The sequence below is a fragment of the Arthrobotrys flagrans genome (assembly GCF_004000055.1).
Source record: "Arthrobotrys flagrans strain CBS H-5679 chromosome Unknown unitig_15, whole genome shotgun sequence".
NCBI lineage: Eukaryota > Fungi > Ascomycota > Orbiliomycetes > Orbiliales > Orbiliaceae > Arthrobotrys > Arthrobotrys flagrans.
In genome coordinates this window covers 542,901-560,506 of record NW_027137545.1, presented here as the reverse complement: position 1 = coordinate 560,506, position 17,606 = coordinate 542,901, and the positions used below count along the sequence as shown (strand labels likewise).

The 17,606-nt window shown below is 49.5% G+C and overlaps 8 protein-coding genes across 9 annotated transcripts; 6 read left to right on the top strand and 2 right to left on the bottom strand.

The window, feature by feature from the left end:
* Nucleotides 1-78: 78 nt before the first annotated feature.
* On the top strand, nt 79-466 carry DFL_000152 (uncharacterized protein; the record flags this gene model as incomplete). The annotated part of the gene is made up of 2 exons (XM_067630150.1): nt 79-378; nt 431-466. 2 exons carry the CDS (start codon nt 79-81, stop codon nt 464-466), a joined length of 336 nt encoding a protein of 111 aa, XP_067494676.1.
* Nucleotides 467-550: 84 nt separating this feature from the next.
* DFL_000151 (uncharacterized protein) lies at nt 551-2,237 on the top strand (the record flags this gene model as incomplete). 2 transcript variants are annotated; one of them, XM_067630139.1, is made up of 5 exons in its annotated part: nt 551-802; nt 1,092-1,121; nt 1,304-1,386; nt 1,438-2,135; nt 2,209-2,237. In XM_067630139.1, 5 exons carry the CDS (start codon nt 551-553, stop codon nt 2,235-2,237), a joined length of 1,092 nt encoding a protein of 363 aa, XP_067494675.1. The 2 variants fall into 2 exon arrangements, with proteins under 2 accessions (XP_067494675.1, XP_067494674.1); XM_067630138.1 differs by lacking the exons at nt 551-802; nt 1,092-1,121 and adding an exon at nt 1,193-1,228.
* Nucleotides 2,238-3,196: 959 nt separating this feature from the next.
* DFL_000150 (uncharacterized protein) lies at nt 3,197-5,541 on the top strand (the record flags this gene model as incomplete). The annotated part of the gene is made up of 7 exons (XM_067630127.1): nt 3,197-3,392; nt 3,457-3,673; nt 3,734-3,951; nt 4,148-4,371; nt 4,428-4,536; nt 4,594-4,820; nt 4,891-5,541. The coding sequence occupies 7 exons, from the start codon at nt 3,197-3,199 to the stop codon at nt 5,539-5,541; spliced, it is 1,842 nt and encodes a 613-aa protein (XP_067494673.1).
* A 1,167-nt stretch (nt 5,542-6,708) lies between these two features.
* On the top strand, nt 6,709-9,583 carry DFL_000149 (uncharacterized protein; the record flags this gene model as incomplete). The annotated part of the gene is made up of 3 exons (XM_067630115.1): nt 6,709-7,321; nt 7,383-8,554; nt 8,615-9,583. The coding sequence occupies 3 exons, from the start codon at nt 6,709-6,711 to the stop codon at nt 9,581-9,583; spliced, it is 2,754 nt and encodes a 917-aa protein (XP_067494672.1).
* Nucleotides 9,584-10,807: 1,224 nt separating this feature from the next.
* On the top strand, nt 10,808-13,501 carry DFL_000148 (uncharacterized protein; the record flags this gene model as incomplete). The annotated part of the gene is made up of 5 exons (XM_067630104.1): nt 10,808-11,300; nt 11,383-11,537; nt 11,614-12,538; nt 12,603-12,733; nt 12,800-13,501. 5 exons carry the CDS (start codon nt 10,808-10,810, stop codon nt 13,499-13,501), a joined length of 2,406 nt encoding a protein of 801 aa, XP_067494671.1.
* Nucleotides 13,502-13,789: 288 nt separating this feature from the next.
* DFL_000147 (uncharacterized protein) lies at nt 13,790-14,486 on the bottom strand (the record flags this gene model as incomplete). Its single annotated transcript, XM_067630093.1, has 3 exons — nt 13,790-13,948; nt 14,185-14,324; nt 14,459-14,486. 3 exons carry the CDS (start codon nt 14,484-14,486, stop codon nt 13,790-13,792), a joined length of 327 nt encoding a protein of 108 aa, XP_067494670.1.
* A 410-nt stretch (nt 14,487-14,896) lies between these two features.
* On the top strand, nt 14,897-15,522 carry DFL_000146 (uncharacterized protein; the record flags this gene model as incomplete). Its single annotated transcript, XM_067630081.1, has 2 exons — nt 14,897-14,993; nt 15,050-15,522. The coding sequence occupies 2 exons, from the start codon at nt 14,897-14,899 to the stop codon at nt 15,520-15,522; spliced, it is 570 nt and encodes a 189-aa protein (XP_067494669.1).
* Nucleotides 15,523-15,805: 283 nt separating this feature from the next.
* On the bottom strand, nt 15,806-17,508 carry DFL_000145 (uncharacterized protein; the record flags this gene model as incomplete). Its single annotated transcript, XM_067630070.1, has 5 exons — nt 15,806-16,320; nt 16,390-16,714; nt 16,779-16,901; nt 16,963-17,153; nt 17,208-17,508. 5 exons carry the CDS (start codon nt 17,506-17,508, stop codon nt 15,806-15,808), a joined length of 1,455 nt encoding a protein of 484 aa, XP_067494668.1.
* Nucleotides 17,509-17,606: the final 98 nt, after the last annotated feature.

The window sequence follows — 17,606 nt, the reverse complement described above, 5'->3', positions numbered from 1 at the left end:
GCAGCTACCGAATGCTTACAATCGCGACGGCATCGACCACCCCCCGCATAAAACGATACAAAGACAGATGGTGAGAAGATGTTACTGTTCTGCCCGACCTGCTCCAACTCCCTCACCGTCCACCGCCAGTCCTCGACCGGTCTGAACGCCCTGACCTGTCCGACATGCCCGTACACCTACCCGCTCACCCGCCGGCTCTTCGAACGTCGTTTCATCCGTCGGAAGGAAGTGGATGACATTCTGGGCGGGGAGGGGAGTTGGGATAACGTGGATAATACGGAGGTGCAATGTCCCGATGAGGTCTGCGGGGGGGAGAGGGCGTATTTTTACATGGTGCAGATCAGGAGTGCCGACGAGCCGATGACTACTTTTTACAAGGTATTTTCCATCCCATACACTCCATCTGGGGTGAAGCTGACCCGGGGGATAGTGTATGAAGTGTGGGCACAAGTGGAGGGAGGGTTGATCCTATTCTTCCCCGTACCATATCAACCTCCATCTATCATCATCTCCTCTACAGCATCGTCTATCAAAAATAATAAGAAAGAAAATGATCGTAGACGCAACCCACCCCTCCCAACTCCTCACCGTCCTCGAAACTCTCAAACGTCCCCTCTTCATCCTCTCCATCTCCGACACCCCCCCTCGGGGTATCCAAACCGTTCGATTCACCAATTTCGACACCGCACACCCCGGTCCTTCAAAAAAGGCGGATATTTCACACACCCCGGCTTCTCACGCTTTTTACAAGACGGCAATCTACGATTTTAAGGAGAAGAGGGTATGGCATGGATGGGATCTCGTATGTAAACAATCGACGTGCCAAGCAGCAGATTGCGAAGGAAGTGATGAAGAGGAGGGGATGAGGTATGAAGTTCCGGAGAGGGGCTTGTTGAGACCGAGGGAGGGAATCGTCGGAGGATGGGAGTGGGGAGGTTGTAGCGGGGAGGGAGGGGTGGACCGTGAAGAGAGGTTTGAGGTTTTGGAGTAGTTCATGTTATTTTGCGTCTATTAACAACCGAGGCTTCCACGAAGCCTATGCGTTCGAAATATATTGTTTGACAATCGATCGACTACCGTGAAATGTAAAGGTGGGACGGTATCCGAAGCTTGCGTCTCGGGTAAGGTACCGTCGGAAAATCTCAAACCCAAACCCATAGGTCCTCAGTCCCATGAAAATGAATATCCGAAGATGAAGGTCGGGGACTGTGGGTATATAAAGGACTTGGTATCTTGTTGATTTGCAATTGAATTTGAATCGAATCGAATTGCAATTGAATCTGACCGTATACACCGAAAACAGAAATCCAACATCTCCAACACCGTATCAACCGAAATGAGTAAAACCCCAGAACTCACGCTGTATACCGGCCAGACGCCGAATGGGTTCGTTCCCCCCCCCAATCTTCAAAACCACCGACTGACATGCAAACCTAGCATCAAAATCTCCATCGCCCTCTCCCTCCTCTCCCTCCCCTACACCCACCGCCCCATATCCCTCCCAACCCACGAACAAAAATCCCCATGGTTCATCTCCATAAATCCCAACGGCCGTATTCCCGCGCTCACGGACCACCGTCCTCCTTCGTCGCTGGATGAACCGTTGCATATAATGGAATCCGGCGCCATTTTGTTGTATTTGGTCGATACTTACGATGATGAGAATAAGATTGGTTTCGAGAAGGGAACGAGGGAGTATTGGGAGATGGTGCAGTGGGTCTTCTGGCAGAACGCGGGGTTGGGACCCATGCAGGGGCAGGCCAATCATTTCGTACGATACGCCGGTGAAGATATCCGGTACGGGAAGGATAGGTATGTCAACGAAACCAGACGGCTCTACTCCGTCCTGGAAACCCGTCTCGAATCCCAAGAAGGGAAGGGGAGTCGCTGGGTGGTGGGGGACCGTATTTCCATCGCGGATATCACGATTTTCGGGTGGGCGGTGTTCGCGGAGTGGGCCGGGGTGGGGCTCGAGGGGTTCGAGAGGGTGAGGGCGTGGAGGGAGAGGATGGAGGGGGTCGAGGGGGTGAAGAGGGGGAGGGATGTGGAGGGGGCGAAGGGGTTGAGGGGGGTTATCGGGGACAGGGAGAAGGAGAGGGAGGTCGAGGAGGAGAGCAGGAGGTGGATTTTGGAGGGTACGTATGAAAAATATTTATCAAAGTAGGTATATTTGCGGAAGGGTGATGCTAATGTTCATCTACCGGGTAGGGATGAAGAGAGACGCGGAGAGGAAGTAGGTTGGGTTACATGCATGCTTTGATTGGAAAAATATACACATCCTCCCAAAGGAATCTCTGCGCAAATCCCATAAATCTATCCCATCATATTGATCATGGTGAACTGGGTCGCCTCGAGAGTAAATAAATACCGCAGAGAGAAGCAGCGGTATATAATATTCTATGTTTGGATTCTTGATCATCGAGCTCGATTTTCACATTGCGGTCGCAACCATGCAGCTTTGATAGAATACGATATTTTGAAGGCGTAGTGTTCGTTTTTTAGCGAAAGGGTTGGGGGTTTTGTGAGAGCCCGTAGCCCGACCTGGTTCCGAATCCTTTTCATACTATTGCGGAGCGTTCATGCATGATACAGCCGACTCGACGGTATCGAACTCACAACGGGGCTCCCGAATTCGCCACGATACCCGTGAACGGTATCGTCGCAAATATACACACGAATGACGGTGATGGAAACCGTTACCGTCCGCTCCGACTCGAGTTATACGATTCCATTTAACTTGGAACTCAGCGGTGAGGATCTAGCGAGCTGTAATTGCGGAATACCGCCCGTACAGATCCCGCCAACATGACAATTTCGTGCTCCGGCTTAAACGACCATATGCGCAAACATCAACTACCGCTACGGCGCTTCAAACCTCTGCGCTGGAACGGTATACCATCAAGCATGTGTGTCTTCAAACGTAAAATGGCCGGGTTGAATCATACAGGCGAATGGAGTTGAAGGTATGCGTTGACTGTGTGGTATTTTATGCTTGTCAAACCTTCCCTTTCAGCAGCGCCTCCCCTTTTGGACAGACACCAGAATTTGCCTCATTTAACCTTTTGTCATCGTTTCCGCTCTCTTGATCGCATAAAAACCATCACCATCTGTCAACATTACAACATTCCTTTCTCATTCTAATCCTCCGCCATTACAAACCTTTATTAGCATCTCTCTACCTACTGCTTGAATCAAGATGTCGCGCAGGAATCCTATGGGAATGACCGGTACGAATAATGTACCGCTCGGTACTCGTCGTCGCTTTGGTGATCGAGGCGACGAGGATTCCGTGTCCCCGCCTCCCCCACCTCCGCAGGGAGACTCGTTCCCCGTCTCTATTAGCAGTCTTTCCGAAGGCGCCCCTCCTAAGAGAGGGCGATCGCCTGTTAGAGGTATGTAACCATCTTATCATCTGTGTTTAAAAGTTGTTTGGCTGACGAGGTTTTGATGTTTTAGAACCGGAGTTGAATGTCGATGGGACGCGTAAGAGGAAGAAGAAGAATCGATGGGGCGATGCGGTTGATAACAAAGCTGCCGGGCTTGTCGGACTTCCTACGAAGATTGAGGCTGCGATGACGTCTGAGCAGTTGGAGGCGTATACGTTGCATCTTCGTATCGAGGAGATCACGCAGAAGCTTCGGATTAATGATGTCGTTCCCGCAGATGGCGATAGGTAAGAATCCCCTTTCTCGATAGACTGAAAGTAGGATTGGTATATTGACGGGTTTACTAGATCTCCATCTCCACCGCCACAGTACGACAACATGGGTCGACGTATCAACACCCGCGAATACCGATACAGAAAGCGTCTCGAGGACGAGCGTCATAAACTCGTCGAGAAGGCCATGAAGGCCATTCCGAACTATCACCCGCCCTCCGACTACCGCCGACCTACTAAAACCCAAGAGAAGATTTACGTTCCGGTGAACGATTATCCGGAAATTAACTTTAGTACTAACCTCCCATTCTTTGCTCTCACTAACCCTTTTGCTTTTTCATTTTCCGTTCTCGCTGTCGTTGTTCTGTTCCTATATGCGTGCTTCCCGAATACCCTCGGGAAGAGCATGAAGACTAAACACCAGGATCTCTCGTCTAACTTTTTGAAATTTCTTTTATGGCTTTGATACTAACACACTGATTTGAAAAGTTGGCCTTCTTATTGGGCCTCGTGGTAACACATTGAAAAATATGGAAACCCAGTCTGGTGCCAAGATTGCCATTCGTGGAAAGGGTTCCGTGAAGGAGGGAAAAGGCAGAAGCGATGCTGCTCACGCTTCTAATCAAGAAGAGGACCTCCACTGCCTCATTATGGCGGATAGCGAGGACAAGGTCAACAAGGCTAAGAAGCTTATAAACGAAGTTATTGAAACTGTAAGTTATTGCCCGTTACTGCTGCTGCGGTGCTTGACTGACGTTAAAAACCCCAGGCCGCCTCCATCCCCGAAGGTCAAAATACGTTAAAGAGGAACCAGCTTCGTGAGCTTGCGGCTTTGAACGGTACTCTCCGTGATGATGAAAACCAAGCCTGCCAGAACTGTAAGAATACCTCCCCTATTGCTTTACTTTTGACATTTGCTAATTCGCCACGCGCAGGTGGTCAAATTGGACATCGTAAATACGACTGCCCCGAACAGCGGAACTTTACTGCAAACATCATCTGTCGCGTCTGTGGTAACGCTGGCCACATGGCCCGGGATTGTCCCGACCGACAGCGCGGTGCCTCTTGGAGAAATGATGACCGTGGTGGACCTGGAGGTCGCGGCGGATTCAATGGCCGTGGAAGCGGTAACATTGGAGACGCCGTGGATCGCGAGTACGAGGTAAGTTTCCTTCTTCTTTTCTTAAATATGTATCCATTAAAAAAAGATTGATGTGCTAACATGCTCCTAGCAACTCATGCAAGAACTTTCGGGCGGCGGGGCTGCTGCGATCGGCGCTGGAAGTGAGCAACGAGCCATCGAAGCTGGACCCGGCGGTAACGAAGGTGGCCAAGGCGAAGGTGGGTACCGTGGGGGATACGGCGGTCGTGATGATCGTGGTGGATATAACAACCAAGAAGGTGGCGAGCGAAGCCTCAAGCCGTGGCAAAGAGGTCCCACTGGTGCTGCTGCACCTTGGCAAAATCGTCCCCCACGTGAAGATCGCGGTAGTTACGGCGGCGGCGGTGGCGGCGGCGGCCACCACCAAAACCGTGACCATGCCGGAGGTGCCCCACCATGGACTGGCGGTAGCGGAGGAAATGACCATTACGGAGGCCGTGACCGAGGACAACCACCACCACCACCCCCTCCATCACAAGGTTCTGGGTATACACCATGGGCTCAAGCTCCTGGTGGGAACTCTTACGGATCCTACGGATCTTATGGTGCTCCAGGTATGGGTGCACCCGGAATGACAGCTCCTCCACCGGGGATGTACGGACACTATTCGCAGTACGGACAAGGTGTCCCACCGCCTCCCCCACCCCCGGATGCAGGTGCACCACCTCCACCCCCACCCCCACCAAGTGATTCCATTCCACCGCCTCCACCACCAGCTTAGGCAAACAACCTCGCCATTCCTCTTACCGAATGTTTGTGAAAGGACGGAATGAAATTGTTAACATGTCGCGTTTGACCCGTTCTCGAAAAAGTTGTTTTATTTTCCTTGATTTCAACTACACCTAACCCACCCTTAAAGCTCAGTTTACGGGTCTCCCTGATTGCCTGTGTCATGGAGAAAGCGTCTAACTTGATACTAACCGATCAAACTGACTCGAAAAACACTTCTTGCGATCTTTTTACTTATTTTCCTTATGTCGAATGCTTTTTTGTTTCTGCTAACTGTTGACTAACCGTAAACATGCTAATTGCGAACTTAATTAACGATTAATGTACTAACTAACTGGGGGGAAACGAGGAACTAACTGTGAGACAGGGTGCACTGACATGACCCAGATATATCTTATCATTTGTGACGACTACTAAAGGACCGGCTTTTGAACGATGAGGTCTATTTGCCTTACTAACCCCACTAACATCCTCCCCCTCACATACATCCCACGTAGATTTCTATGGCCTATTCACCATTTTGCATTTTGTGATTTCTAACAAGGTTTTCTTCCTAACTACGATTGCTTGTGATTCGAACTCGCGATGGTTGACTGGCGAGCGGATACTTTTCAACCAAGTTCTCCATTGCTGTCGAAGAGTATTAGGTGCATTCGTATATGAGGTGGAGACTTGGTTTTTCTTCCTAGGGAAGATTTGTGATATCCTGGAGATGTATGCCTCTTGATAGGAATGTAAATACTCTTCAATATAATGATGATGATAGGATCTCCATGATTAATATGTCTAGGTATGATGTAGTCAATGGATGGCCGTAGTTGTGTTTGTGCTGAGGAGGACAGAGTCATGATGCGAAAGCTGAGCATTGTTTCTTCAGCTGACAACCTCCTCTTCTCTCCTCCATCATCACCTCACCACCAGGTTTCCATGTGTACCGCTTAAGATATATTATTAAGTTGCATCTCCATCCTCTTTCCATCATCTCGTTCTTTCAATTACCCTCCCCGTCATCAAAAATCATCCTCAAGCTTTGGAGAACCACCCCTCTGATGCTTGCATAGGACTTATCTCCTTACGGTTTACCTTTAATTCGGACGAAAGCTACGGGATATAGAGCTGTCGGTGTCGTGGCCATCGCCAACTTCACGCACTCACCAAGATGATGCCTGGAAGCGAGTTCGTGCGAACTGGAAATGGCCAATGGACTAAAGTACCGGGTTCTGGACTCGCCGAATCCATCCTCAATCGCAGTCTGTCTAGGGAGCTGGGTCTCAGCCTGCGTGCAGAAACGATCAACGACGGCAACGGGAACTTTTTCCCTCCTGCCGCGGCTGCACAATCAATCCTCAGAGAAGCTGATCTGGTTCAAGATGAATATAAATTGTTTACTCGACCTCGTCGAATCATGCTCCCGACGACAGTTGCCGAACAGGCTAAGGCTAAGGCTAAGGCCAAAACTCAGGCTCAAACTCAGACCCAGGCTCCAGCTGCTGTCGCCCCCGTGGCCGCCAATCTCTCTTCCCTCCCCTGGAGCATCGACGGGAAAGATAAGAACCTCTGGGCTAAGGAGAAAGTGGCTGACGGACCATTCGCGGCTGCTAACCGTGCCGTGATGGAGAAGTCGGTTGAGAAGCTCGAGCGTCTGCTCCGATATGAGGCTCATCTTGAAGAGCAAAAGGCTGTTGCTCAGGCCCCAACCGTTCCTGTTCCCATTGATCCGGAGGACTTGCTACCTAAATACTCTCCGCTCAACCCTGATCTTCCCGAAGAATGTAAGCGATCTCATGCTCGGCTTCTTTTTTTTGTATGCATTGATGCTGACTACCTTGATAGTCAAGGGCAAGTCTGTCAATCAAATCTTTGAGATTTGCTATAATCGGTTGATGGCAAGAGAGGTGCCTAGAACCGAAGAGAGTGCCTCAGAGGCAGCCGAGCAAGCACCGGTGGATGATGACGACAAGAAATCTGTCGATTCGATTATCAGTTCGGAAGCTTGCAGTGAGGATCTTCCGTTCATCTCATCCGCAAATATTTATTCCATGCGAAAGCGAGAGATCCAACGTGCCCGCAAAAAGCAAGCTGCCATGAATGCGGAGCTCGGAGTTGTTATGTCGTCATCCTCAGCTAGTTCCCCCGAAGAAGATATTACTATTGATGCCGGGGAGGTCTCCTTTGCATCAGGGAATAGTGACCCGGGGCAAGGCAATGAAACCCCCTTGTTCACGATCCGTTCCAAGAAGCAACCAATCAAGATCGTCGACCCCAAAACGCTTCAACGCCCTGACAAGCTCAAGTCTCCTAAAGACCTAGCTAACGACGTGGAATTTCTGAAGCGAGGATTGCGCGTGTTGAGTACTGGTGCTGAACTGACCTGTCGATCCTACCAGATGTTCAACGCTGCGGGTATGGATGCCAGCATTCTCTCGCAGACTTCGGAATGGTGTAGATACATCCACGACTTTGTCAAGACGACCGGCGCCACCCTTCAAAACCTTGATAATTTGAAGAAGGTTGGTATGAGGAACGCTATCTTTGAGCAGGTTGGACAGTGCATGGGGCATAAAAAGAAGATGGATAATTTGATTCTCGGATGGACGAACTTTGCTATCTCGATGTTTCCGGTCGAAGTTCTTTCAGGCGGGAAGGAGTCTCCACCAGGGAGCAGCGGGGGTGTCAATCTTGACGATAGCACTTTAAAGGTAAAGGAAAGGCCATCTTCGAAGGTCATGCACATGCACAACAGGGCTTGCCAGGACCTGAACCACGAATTGCAAAGGTTGACAGAAGACAATAAGCTCAAGTTCAAGGCGTTGCTTACAATGCTCGTTGATTCTCTGAGCGAGTGCAAAGACTGGATCCTCAAGGCTCCCTCTTATGCAAAAGCGAAGCCTTTGAGGTATACCGAGCTCAAGCCGCTTGAAGGCTTGCCAGTCCCCTTGATTGAAGTCGAGGCACCCGGCGAGATGAAACGAGGGACCAAGCAGGAGACATCGGAGCATGTTTATGTAAGTGCATCCATCGACTTTGATGGCGGGTGGTGGTAAGTATGCTGATTTGGGAGAAAGGTTTCCGGGAATGAAAACGTTGGAAAGCGCGCCGCTGTTCAGGATATTGAAACGAAGGAGCATATGGAGCACGGCCTTCCAGCCGGACTCGACCGGCAAGTATTCTATCACTCTCAACAGGTTCTCGGCTGGTATCAACATGACTACATGCATGGCTACGGTCATCAAGGAAGGCTAGGCGGGGAATATATGCGGCACAATGGCAATCAGATCCTTCGTTCACAGTCTGCTGTCAACCAGCAGATGAACAACGATGGATACCAACAAGGTCAACATCACAGCAAATATCAACAAGAACTCACGAGCAGGCAATTGCACAGGAATCAACATAACGTCTCTCGCGGTAGGCAGGGCACACGCTCGGGAGTTCCAAGTCGACAACATTCCGCCGTCGGTAACCGTCAAAACTACGGCAATTCCCACACCGTTTCCCATGGTGGCCAGCAGTACCTAGCTTATGCTTCAACCTCCAATAACGAGTTCCTCTACGATCCTGAGACTAGTACTTATCAAGAGGTTCGATACTCGTATGGCCAACCCCAAGGCGCTCACCAGCAACCTGTCCTTCAGCATCCACAGCCATGGCGTACGATTGCTGCCAGTGATAGTCCATATTTGGATCCCAATCACCCTCAGGTTTCGGCCAATCCTCGTTCTACACCGGATACCGTGGTTAATTCTGGGGAGTATCTGCGTCAAGACCGCCCTGCTCCTCACGCTGCACCTCAACCGCTGCAGCGCAGCATGACGGCCACGCCGCAGATTATGCAACATCCTGGTAATCATCACGGTGGGGGCGAGCAATATGGCGGTAGTCATGTAATTGTTTATTCGGGGTATGGACATGCGGGTTGGCATTCGCATAATGGGCATCCGATGCAGCAGTCTCAACAGCAGGCTGTTCAAGGCCGTCCTGGTAAAGGTGTGATGTATCGACAGTATGGCCATCATCGAGGACAATATCGTTGAGCTCTTTGTTTGTTGGTGTTCAAGCGTTTTGCTTGAATGCGGCTCGGCACTCTTTTGCTTACTCAGCTCTTCTCTCATATTTCTTATTCTTTCCTTTCATTTCTTTTGTTTTCGGCATTCTGACTGCTGATTCCATTGGAATGGCACTGTTATCCGCCGGGATCAAAATACCCCTTTCACTCTTCCGGCTTTCGCGAAATTAACATTTCGTCAATGGTGGAGTATTGGTTTCACTATTTCCTTTCTTTCTTTCGCATCATTCATGCAGATATCATGCGATTGATGGCGTTCTTCTAAGGGGGGTTGTAGATAGGAGACGAAAACGAAAAAACAATTCAAAACTTTACTAAACTTCTCTCGGTGTTTGGGTCCCATCCGTTGTCTCTGTGTCGTTGAAATCTGCGTTGATATGTGGTATTATGTTTCTCGATCGCCGAATCTGGTTAAGGACTTGAAAGGTCCTCGTCTGATTGGTGATACTGTTGGAGCTAACAGACTCACAAGCAGGCTTTAGGTAACGTCGATTCTGAAGTATTGATGGAGTTGAGCGCGCAGAAGCTTAACTTCAACGGTCCAACATCTCCAACATCGATCGATTGAGAGGCCCCATGACCTCCGATTCCCATGCATTTGCAATGCGCTTTCCTGTTTTATCATCGATACGAGCACGGCCACCCACGCCGATCTCCATCCTTGTCAGAATGCATTCAAATTCCGTTTGGTGTGGTATCTGGTGCGGGTCTCGTCGCACATTTCCCCACACATGCGGAGCCAAGGGTTGCAAAGCGGCAGTCGGCCCAATTACCCCATATTTTTGGACGACGGGCTGGGCTGAGCTTCCCACCTTTCTTCTCCGAAGTATCTTGAATTGAATCTTCCGACAATATCTACGGATTCGGAGGATTTGATTATTTTTATTTTTATTTTTATGCGGTTTGTATTTTAGGATACCCGAGGGAAAGTACTATTTACTGTTACGTTTAGTACAGAAGCCCGGCGGCTATCCGGCGTTGGTGAATTCGAAGCAGTTGACTGCGCTTGACCTTTGGAGAATTACTGGAGATTTCGCGATTGTTCACCAGCGGGTGGACGATGGGCTTGTTTCTTCGCAACCATTAAACACCCAATCTTCGCCAGAAACCTCCAATAACTCGTTCCGTCCCGAAATTAAAACATCCCCAATCCCGTGCGCCGCCAATAAAAGGCCGGGCCAAAAAACCAACCATGAACATCCTATTCCTCCTCGTATCCCTCCTCCCCGCCACAACCCTCTCCGCAAGCCTAACCCCCGCCACAATCCCACTGTTTGTCCGAAACCCCTACCTCTCACTATGGCTCCAAAACGCCCGTCAAGAACCGTGGTCCCGGTGGCCGATGTTCTGGACTGGAATGGAAATCGGGTTTGGAGTCTTGCTGAGGGTTAACCATGCCGTCTACCCGCTTCTTGGAAAGCCCCATGATTCTTTGGATGGGGATGATAAGGAGGCGTATTCGATTGGGCTTCCTGTGTATCATGGTGTGGATTTTGATGCGTCGACCACTTGGCTGAGGTATTCTGTTAGTGGAAGTGGAGGGGATGGAGGGGTAGATGTGAAGTTGACGTTTACGAGTCCGGTTACGGTGAACGATACTATGAGGCAGAGCATCCCCGCTGGGTATTTGGAGGTTGAGGTTGATGGGGATGTGGATTGTGAGGTTTATGTTGATGTTAATGGGTGTATGTTTCCCCTACTCTCTATTTGATTTCGGTTGATTAGTTGGTGTTTGCGGATTGGGGATGCTAATCGTGGGCATTTTAGTGTGGGTTACTGGTGATAGGGGGAGTCGGATTCGATGGGAGATGTTGGAACATGGCGGTTTGAGGAGCTGGAAGGTCACGAGGTCCAGGGAGGAGCATTTTTCGGAGAAATGGGATAGAGCGGAGTGGGGGAGTTTGTATTTTACTGCTCCGAAGGTATGGTTCCCCTTATATTCTGGGATTTTCGAACGCGAGGGAGCGTGGTTCAAGCTAAGGTTTGGGGGATTTATAGAACACCCACTTCGAAAGCAACGACTCTGGCCCCTTACGCCGACGATTCGCAAAGGGGAGCTCTCTCCGAAATGCAACCGATACCCGTTTCCGAGAGGTAATGGACGCCGAACCCGTCTTCGCCTTTTCCAAACCCTTCCATCTCAGCGGCGATTCCTCTGATTCCCCGCGCCGTGATTCCGCCATTTTCACTATCGCACATATTCAAGATGAAGTCGCACAATTTTCCTCCGCACGAGGACTTACCAGCATGCGACCTCTATGGAAGGGATACTTTGAAGACCATTTCGATTTAATCCACTTCCACTACCACGATTACCCCTCCGCAGCTGCAGAGGCGGATAAGTTTAACAAACAACTAGTGGAACATGCATCCCGTGCCATGTCCGGCGTGGCAGCAGAGACGTATACCGACATCCTACTCCTCTCAACTCGGCAAGTCCTCGGCGGAACGTCATTCAGCGGAACTCCTTCCCGTCCACTACTATTCCTCAAAGAAATCAGCAGTGACGGAAACTTCCAAACGATAGATGTTATTTTCCCTGCTTTTCCATTCTTTTTATACGTTAACCCGTCTTGGTTACGATACCTTTTAGAACCGCTGTTAGAACATCAATCAGCGGGGTTATATCCAAATGATTATAGTATGCATGATCTTGGGTCTAGTTTTCCGAATGCGACGGGTCATCCGGATGGCAGGGATGAGTATATGCCTGTTGAGGAGTGTGGGAATATGTTGATTATGGGGGCAGCGGTTGTGGGGAATTTGATAGAGGAGAATGGAGGTGGTGAGAAAGGGAGGAAGGTTGCGAAGGAGTGGTTGGAGGGAGCGTGGGGGGATGGAGGGAGGTTTAGAGGACGGTATGAGCTGTGGAGGAAGTGGACGGGGTATTTGGTGGAGTTTGGGTTGTTGCCCGCTACGCAGTGTTAGTATTTCCTTTCCCGTTTATCTTTTTTTTAGAAGATAGCTGGGGATTCTGATCTTTATAGTGTCCACCGATGACTTTGCGGGGAGATTGGCGAATCAGACGAATTTGGCACTGAAGGGTATCCTCGGTATCAAAGCCATGGCCGAGCTGGCGGGTGTAGTTGGGAATAGCAAAGATGAGAAGTACTTCTCGGTAAGTTTCTACTATTTACGTTATATATCATGATGTGTATAGTTCTTCATACTAACTTAGATACAGGACATCGCGGATTCGTATATCAAAACATGGCACTCCTTAGCCATCTCTCGTGACGGAACGCATACAAAACTGGCGTACCATTGGCAAGGGTCATGGGGCACTCTCTACAACCTCTACGCAGATAGTTTGCTATGCTATCGAAAGGGGCTACAAAGCCCGCTTGCCGAGTTTTCGACCCTACGGAAGCAATCGACGGTCCCTTCTAGAAAGGGCCGATTCCAAAGTCCTTTGGATGGCAATGACGACGACAAACCAACCTCCGGCTTCGTCCCCGAAGACATCTACACCAAACAATCAAACTGGTACAACCTCGTCGAACAAAAATACGGTCTCCCGCTAGACTCTCGACATTTATACACTAAATCCGATTGGGAATTCTTCGCGGCAGCTATATCTGCCAGAAAGACCCGGGAGAGGATTATTTTGGATGTGGGCAGGTGGGTTAACGAGACCAGTACTGATAGACCTTTTACGGATCTTTATGATACCGAGGGGAGTGGTGGGTTCCCGGGGATTTGGTTTATGGCTAGGCCGGTTGTTGGGGGACATTTTGCGGTGTTGGCGTTGGAGAGGGCGTGTGGTGGGAAAGGGTTGAGCGGGCTGGAGTATGAAGGGGATGTTTGGGGGATGGGTGGTGGGCAGCGTGGCGGCGAGAGGGGTGAGGGGGTGCTCAGAAGTGGGCAGACCGTTTTTGGGAATTGAATACTAAAGTGGATGAAGTGGATTTGGAGTTTTATGTCATATACGGTATAAGACAGCATTGAATGCATGATTATCTCTCATTATAAGAATCACAGGTCGTAGTTTAGAAGAAAAGTATTATCTCGTCAAGTGTTCCATTTTTGAACTTTCAAGATATACAAAAGTAAAAAGTATATATACATGCATCCGAAACATCTCTCCCGTCGTCAGCCCCTCCTCTTTTCCCCCAAAAAGAAGGGCATTTACAAACCAAAATGATGGTAATAATTTGGACGACGGGGAGCGATGTTAGTGTTTCCAAGGACCGCCGGGGTTTACCGTTGTCTTACTGGCATCGTAAGAACCCTTTACCAGACCTAATTTTTTCATCGCAGCGTCGTCACGGACGTGGCCTAGACCCATTTCGTAGCGGCGGATTGCGTCGTTAATCTTGACGACTTTGTCCATCTGTATAAGGTATTGTTTGGTTAGTAAATTTGTATTGTATTGTATTGCATTTGGTGGTTTGAAGTGGTTGGAGGTCGAGGATTGGGCATGGAATTTACGGATTGGATTTGGAGAAAGAGAGGTTCGGTTTAGAATATGGATATCAATATCCTGATCTCATCGTCTCTCTATCTCGTCCATCCCCCCTCCGCTCCTCGACCACCACAACCTTCCATCGGAATTCCCAACAAACTAACCTCCTTGGTATGATGCAAACATTCGTAATAATCGTCGCGGTAAGGACGGCAAAGCAGCTTTCCGGCGTCGGAGTACTTGCTCGTGTTCATGATGTAGCAGGCCAGGAAGTCTTGCCAGAAGGGGAAGCAGGGGGTGACACCTAAATTGTCAACCATTCAGTTAGGATGTATGATTCTAAAATATTAGATGACGGGCTATTTCGTCGTTTCGTTCGTTCTTTCGTTCGTTCCCGGGAAAGTGGTGTAATTGGGGCTATCGATGGAGGGTACATACCGCCGGTGGCACCGTATCCCGACGCCATTGTTGAAGAGGAAGGGGGGGATGTATGATCGAAGGAACCTTTTGTCGTACCGGAGGGGAGGGATGAGATGTTCCTCTTCTTCCGTTTCGTATTCTGTTGTCGGAAGTCGTGAGGTCACTCTCAAAGTCGTCGCATTGAAATCGGGCGTCGTTCGATTGGGCGAATAACGAGAGGGATAACACGCTAGTCTATATCCGGAAAATATAAAAATGACAAACGGAGGGATGACAACACGGCAACGCACAACGTCAGATTGACCATGGCGTGACGCCCAGACCTCTCTTGGTGGGAAGCATCGGAGACATCTCGCTCCGATGACGTCCCAAACTTCAACTTCAACTTCAATTGATATTGATATTGACAATCACTAAAAGGATAGGATCGCTTTTTCAAAGAAAGGAAACTTCAAGATGCCATTGATATCAACCGTCTACGCAGCCACCCACCTGCTATCCTACAGCTTCCTCTTCGGAACCCAGATCTGGCACTCCTTCATCGGCGGCATCAGTACGTCCCCCTCCCCTCATTCGCATATAAAATACTAATTAATATACAAAAAAAAGTCTCCTTCCGCGTCCTCCCCCGCGCCTACTTCGGCGCCCTCCAACGCCGTCTGTTTCCAATCTACTTCTCCCTCCAACTAATCCTCTCCCTCTCCCTCCTCCTCACCACCCCAACATCCCTAAAACAACTCCAACCCTCCAAAACCTACGGTTTCCTCCTAACCGTCCTCGCAACTTCCCTCTTAAACTCCGTAGTAGCCGGTCCATTCGCTACAAGGATCATGGATAAAAGAAAAGAACAGGAAGTATTCGATGGGAGGAGTTATGATGGGAGGAAATTACCAGGAGTTACGGAGGGGGCTGAACGGGGTGGGGATAAAGAGAATGACGAGGTCAGGGTTAGCGAGGAGATGCAAGTTTTAAACAAAAAGTTTGGGATGTGGCATGGGATTAGTAGTTTGTTTAATATCGGGAGTGTGGTTGGGACCGTCGGGTATGGTGTGCTTTTGGCGGGGAAGATTGATTTTGATTAATTGATTCTTGGGTGTTTTATCGTCTACTTACCATGTAGATACTAATGAGAGCAGCGATGTTGAATGGATAATAGGTAACAGGAGGGCGGTAAACTGGTATTTTATGATAGAGATGGGGGAACGGAGGGATAACCTCAGCTTAGCTCTTACTCATTCACTTTCGAAACTTGTCTCCAACCTACGAATCCGCGAGGGTGCCATTAACTTAGAAAAAAAATCGACAACCTTGCATTATCATATCTTTGCGACTGCAACCGTAGTAAAAAAAAAAAAAAAGTTTAAATTAAAACCGAATGGCCCTCTCGGCCCGCAACAACAACTCCCCCGCCACGTCCCCCTCTGCCGCTAACTCCAAGATGATGTCCCTCTGGGACATCATCTCACCGTCGACGACATCATCGGCGGACCACTCCCTGTACAGTGCTTGCAAGTATTTTGCACAGCACTTCATCATCTGCCCCAAGTGTTCGCGAGCAGGCTTGGGGACCCGCGAGAAGGCCGCGACTGGGGTCACATGCCTGTGTGACCCCGGAGCCGTGTCCGGCTTGGCCACGAAGATATCGATCAGCTTGCAGATCGTGGTCGTCGTATCGTAGTGGCGAAGGCGAAGGCGCATCAGGCGATCGCGGGGGATGAGGATCTGTAGGAGCTCGAGTACCTGCGTGAGGCAGACTGCGGAGTCATTAAACCTCTTAATGATCTCCTCGTAGTGCTCCCCATTGATGTTTGGGGGCGGGTTGAAGGCGTTCTCGGCGCAGCGATGGCACCGCTCGTACAAACTGACGATGGCGTCGCGGGCTACATAGATTCGCACGCACTTTAGCGGGCTGTTTATCTGGTAAAGATAGAAAAGAAGGGGATGCTTACTGTTGTTCCATCCCGTTTCGGTGCGACACTTCATTGCAGCGTTCTCGAGGGCAGCGTCATTAGCCGCAGCAAGAAGCTCCATTCCCATCTTTCGGAGCCCTTCGTAACCCTTGGGCCTGAAGTCCTCCGGGACGTCAAAGTAATTGACGTTGAGAAACGTCCCCGCCATCGTCTTGATGGTAGCCATGAGGACTTCCTCGTCGTGATACTTCTGGCTAATCTTCACAGCATAGTAGAACATGGTGTATGCTGAGATGATGACACGGTCCTTGTTGGGGTCGAAGATTGGGATGCGGTCATCTTGGTTGTGGTAGTCAAGCAAGCTCTAAGATTCCTTTAGCTTCTACCACCATGGAACAGAGAAAGGATACAGATGGTAAAAAACTTACGATGGCTACCTCAATGCCAACTTTGTAGCGGAAGAGCTGGCGCATGATTGGGTGGTTTTGTGGTTCAGTATGGCGAACTAACGTACCGTACTTCTCGAGGCCGTTTAGAAACCATCCCATCATCTATAAAGGTCACGGTTAGTGCCTAAGCTTTCTATGGAAGGACATATGAGGTTCAACTTACAATATCACAGCATCGGTCAGGATCCTCCTCCCAGTTTTCCTTAAGGAGAGGGATGAACCAGTCCTCATACTTCGTAAAAAGCTTGATAGCTTGGGGCAAGAAGAGTGGCTCAGTGTTCTGGTACGCGTACTTGACGAAAACCCACCAGAGGAGGTTGATGATAGTTCGGTTGGGTTTGACTTCCTCTCGAACTATTCAATCATTAACAATTATACATATCAATCGATCTATGAGGCGCAACATACCGGTTCCACTGTTGGCAGCTCTGTCAGGGGAGCGAAGATAGGCGTAGAGCAAGATAAGACGAATGAGAACGTCAGGATGTTCTCCAACCTTCCTCGGGAGATTCTGTGGGTCCCCTTGATACTCCAATGGCAAAACCTCGGAACACTCCCTCAAAACATGCTTGGGGTCGAGTTTAGCTAAATACTTCCTGAGGGATTTAATAGCTGTATCTGGGATCTTTTCTTTCTCTCGCATAGCCAACAAGTACTGAAGGCGGAAACGAACGGCGTTATCTCCAAGTCGAATGTCAAAGATACCCATTGGACATCGGGTGATGACTGGAGCCCGGATTTTAATAGATCGTTGCCATTCGAGAAGAGGGAAGCCATCGAGTCCATACAGACACTCACCAGCTCCGA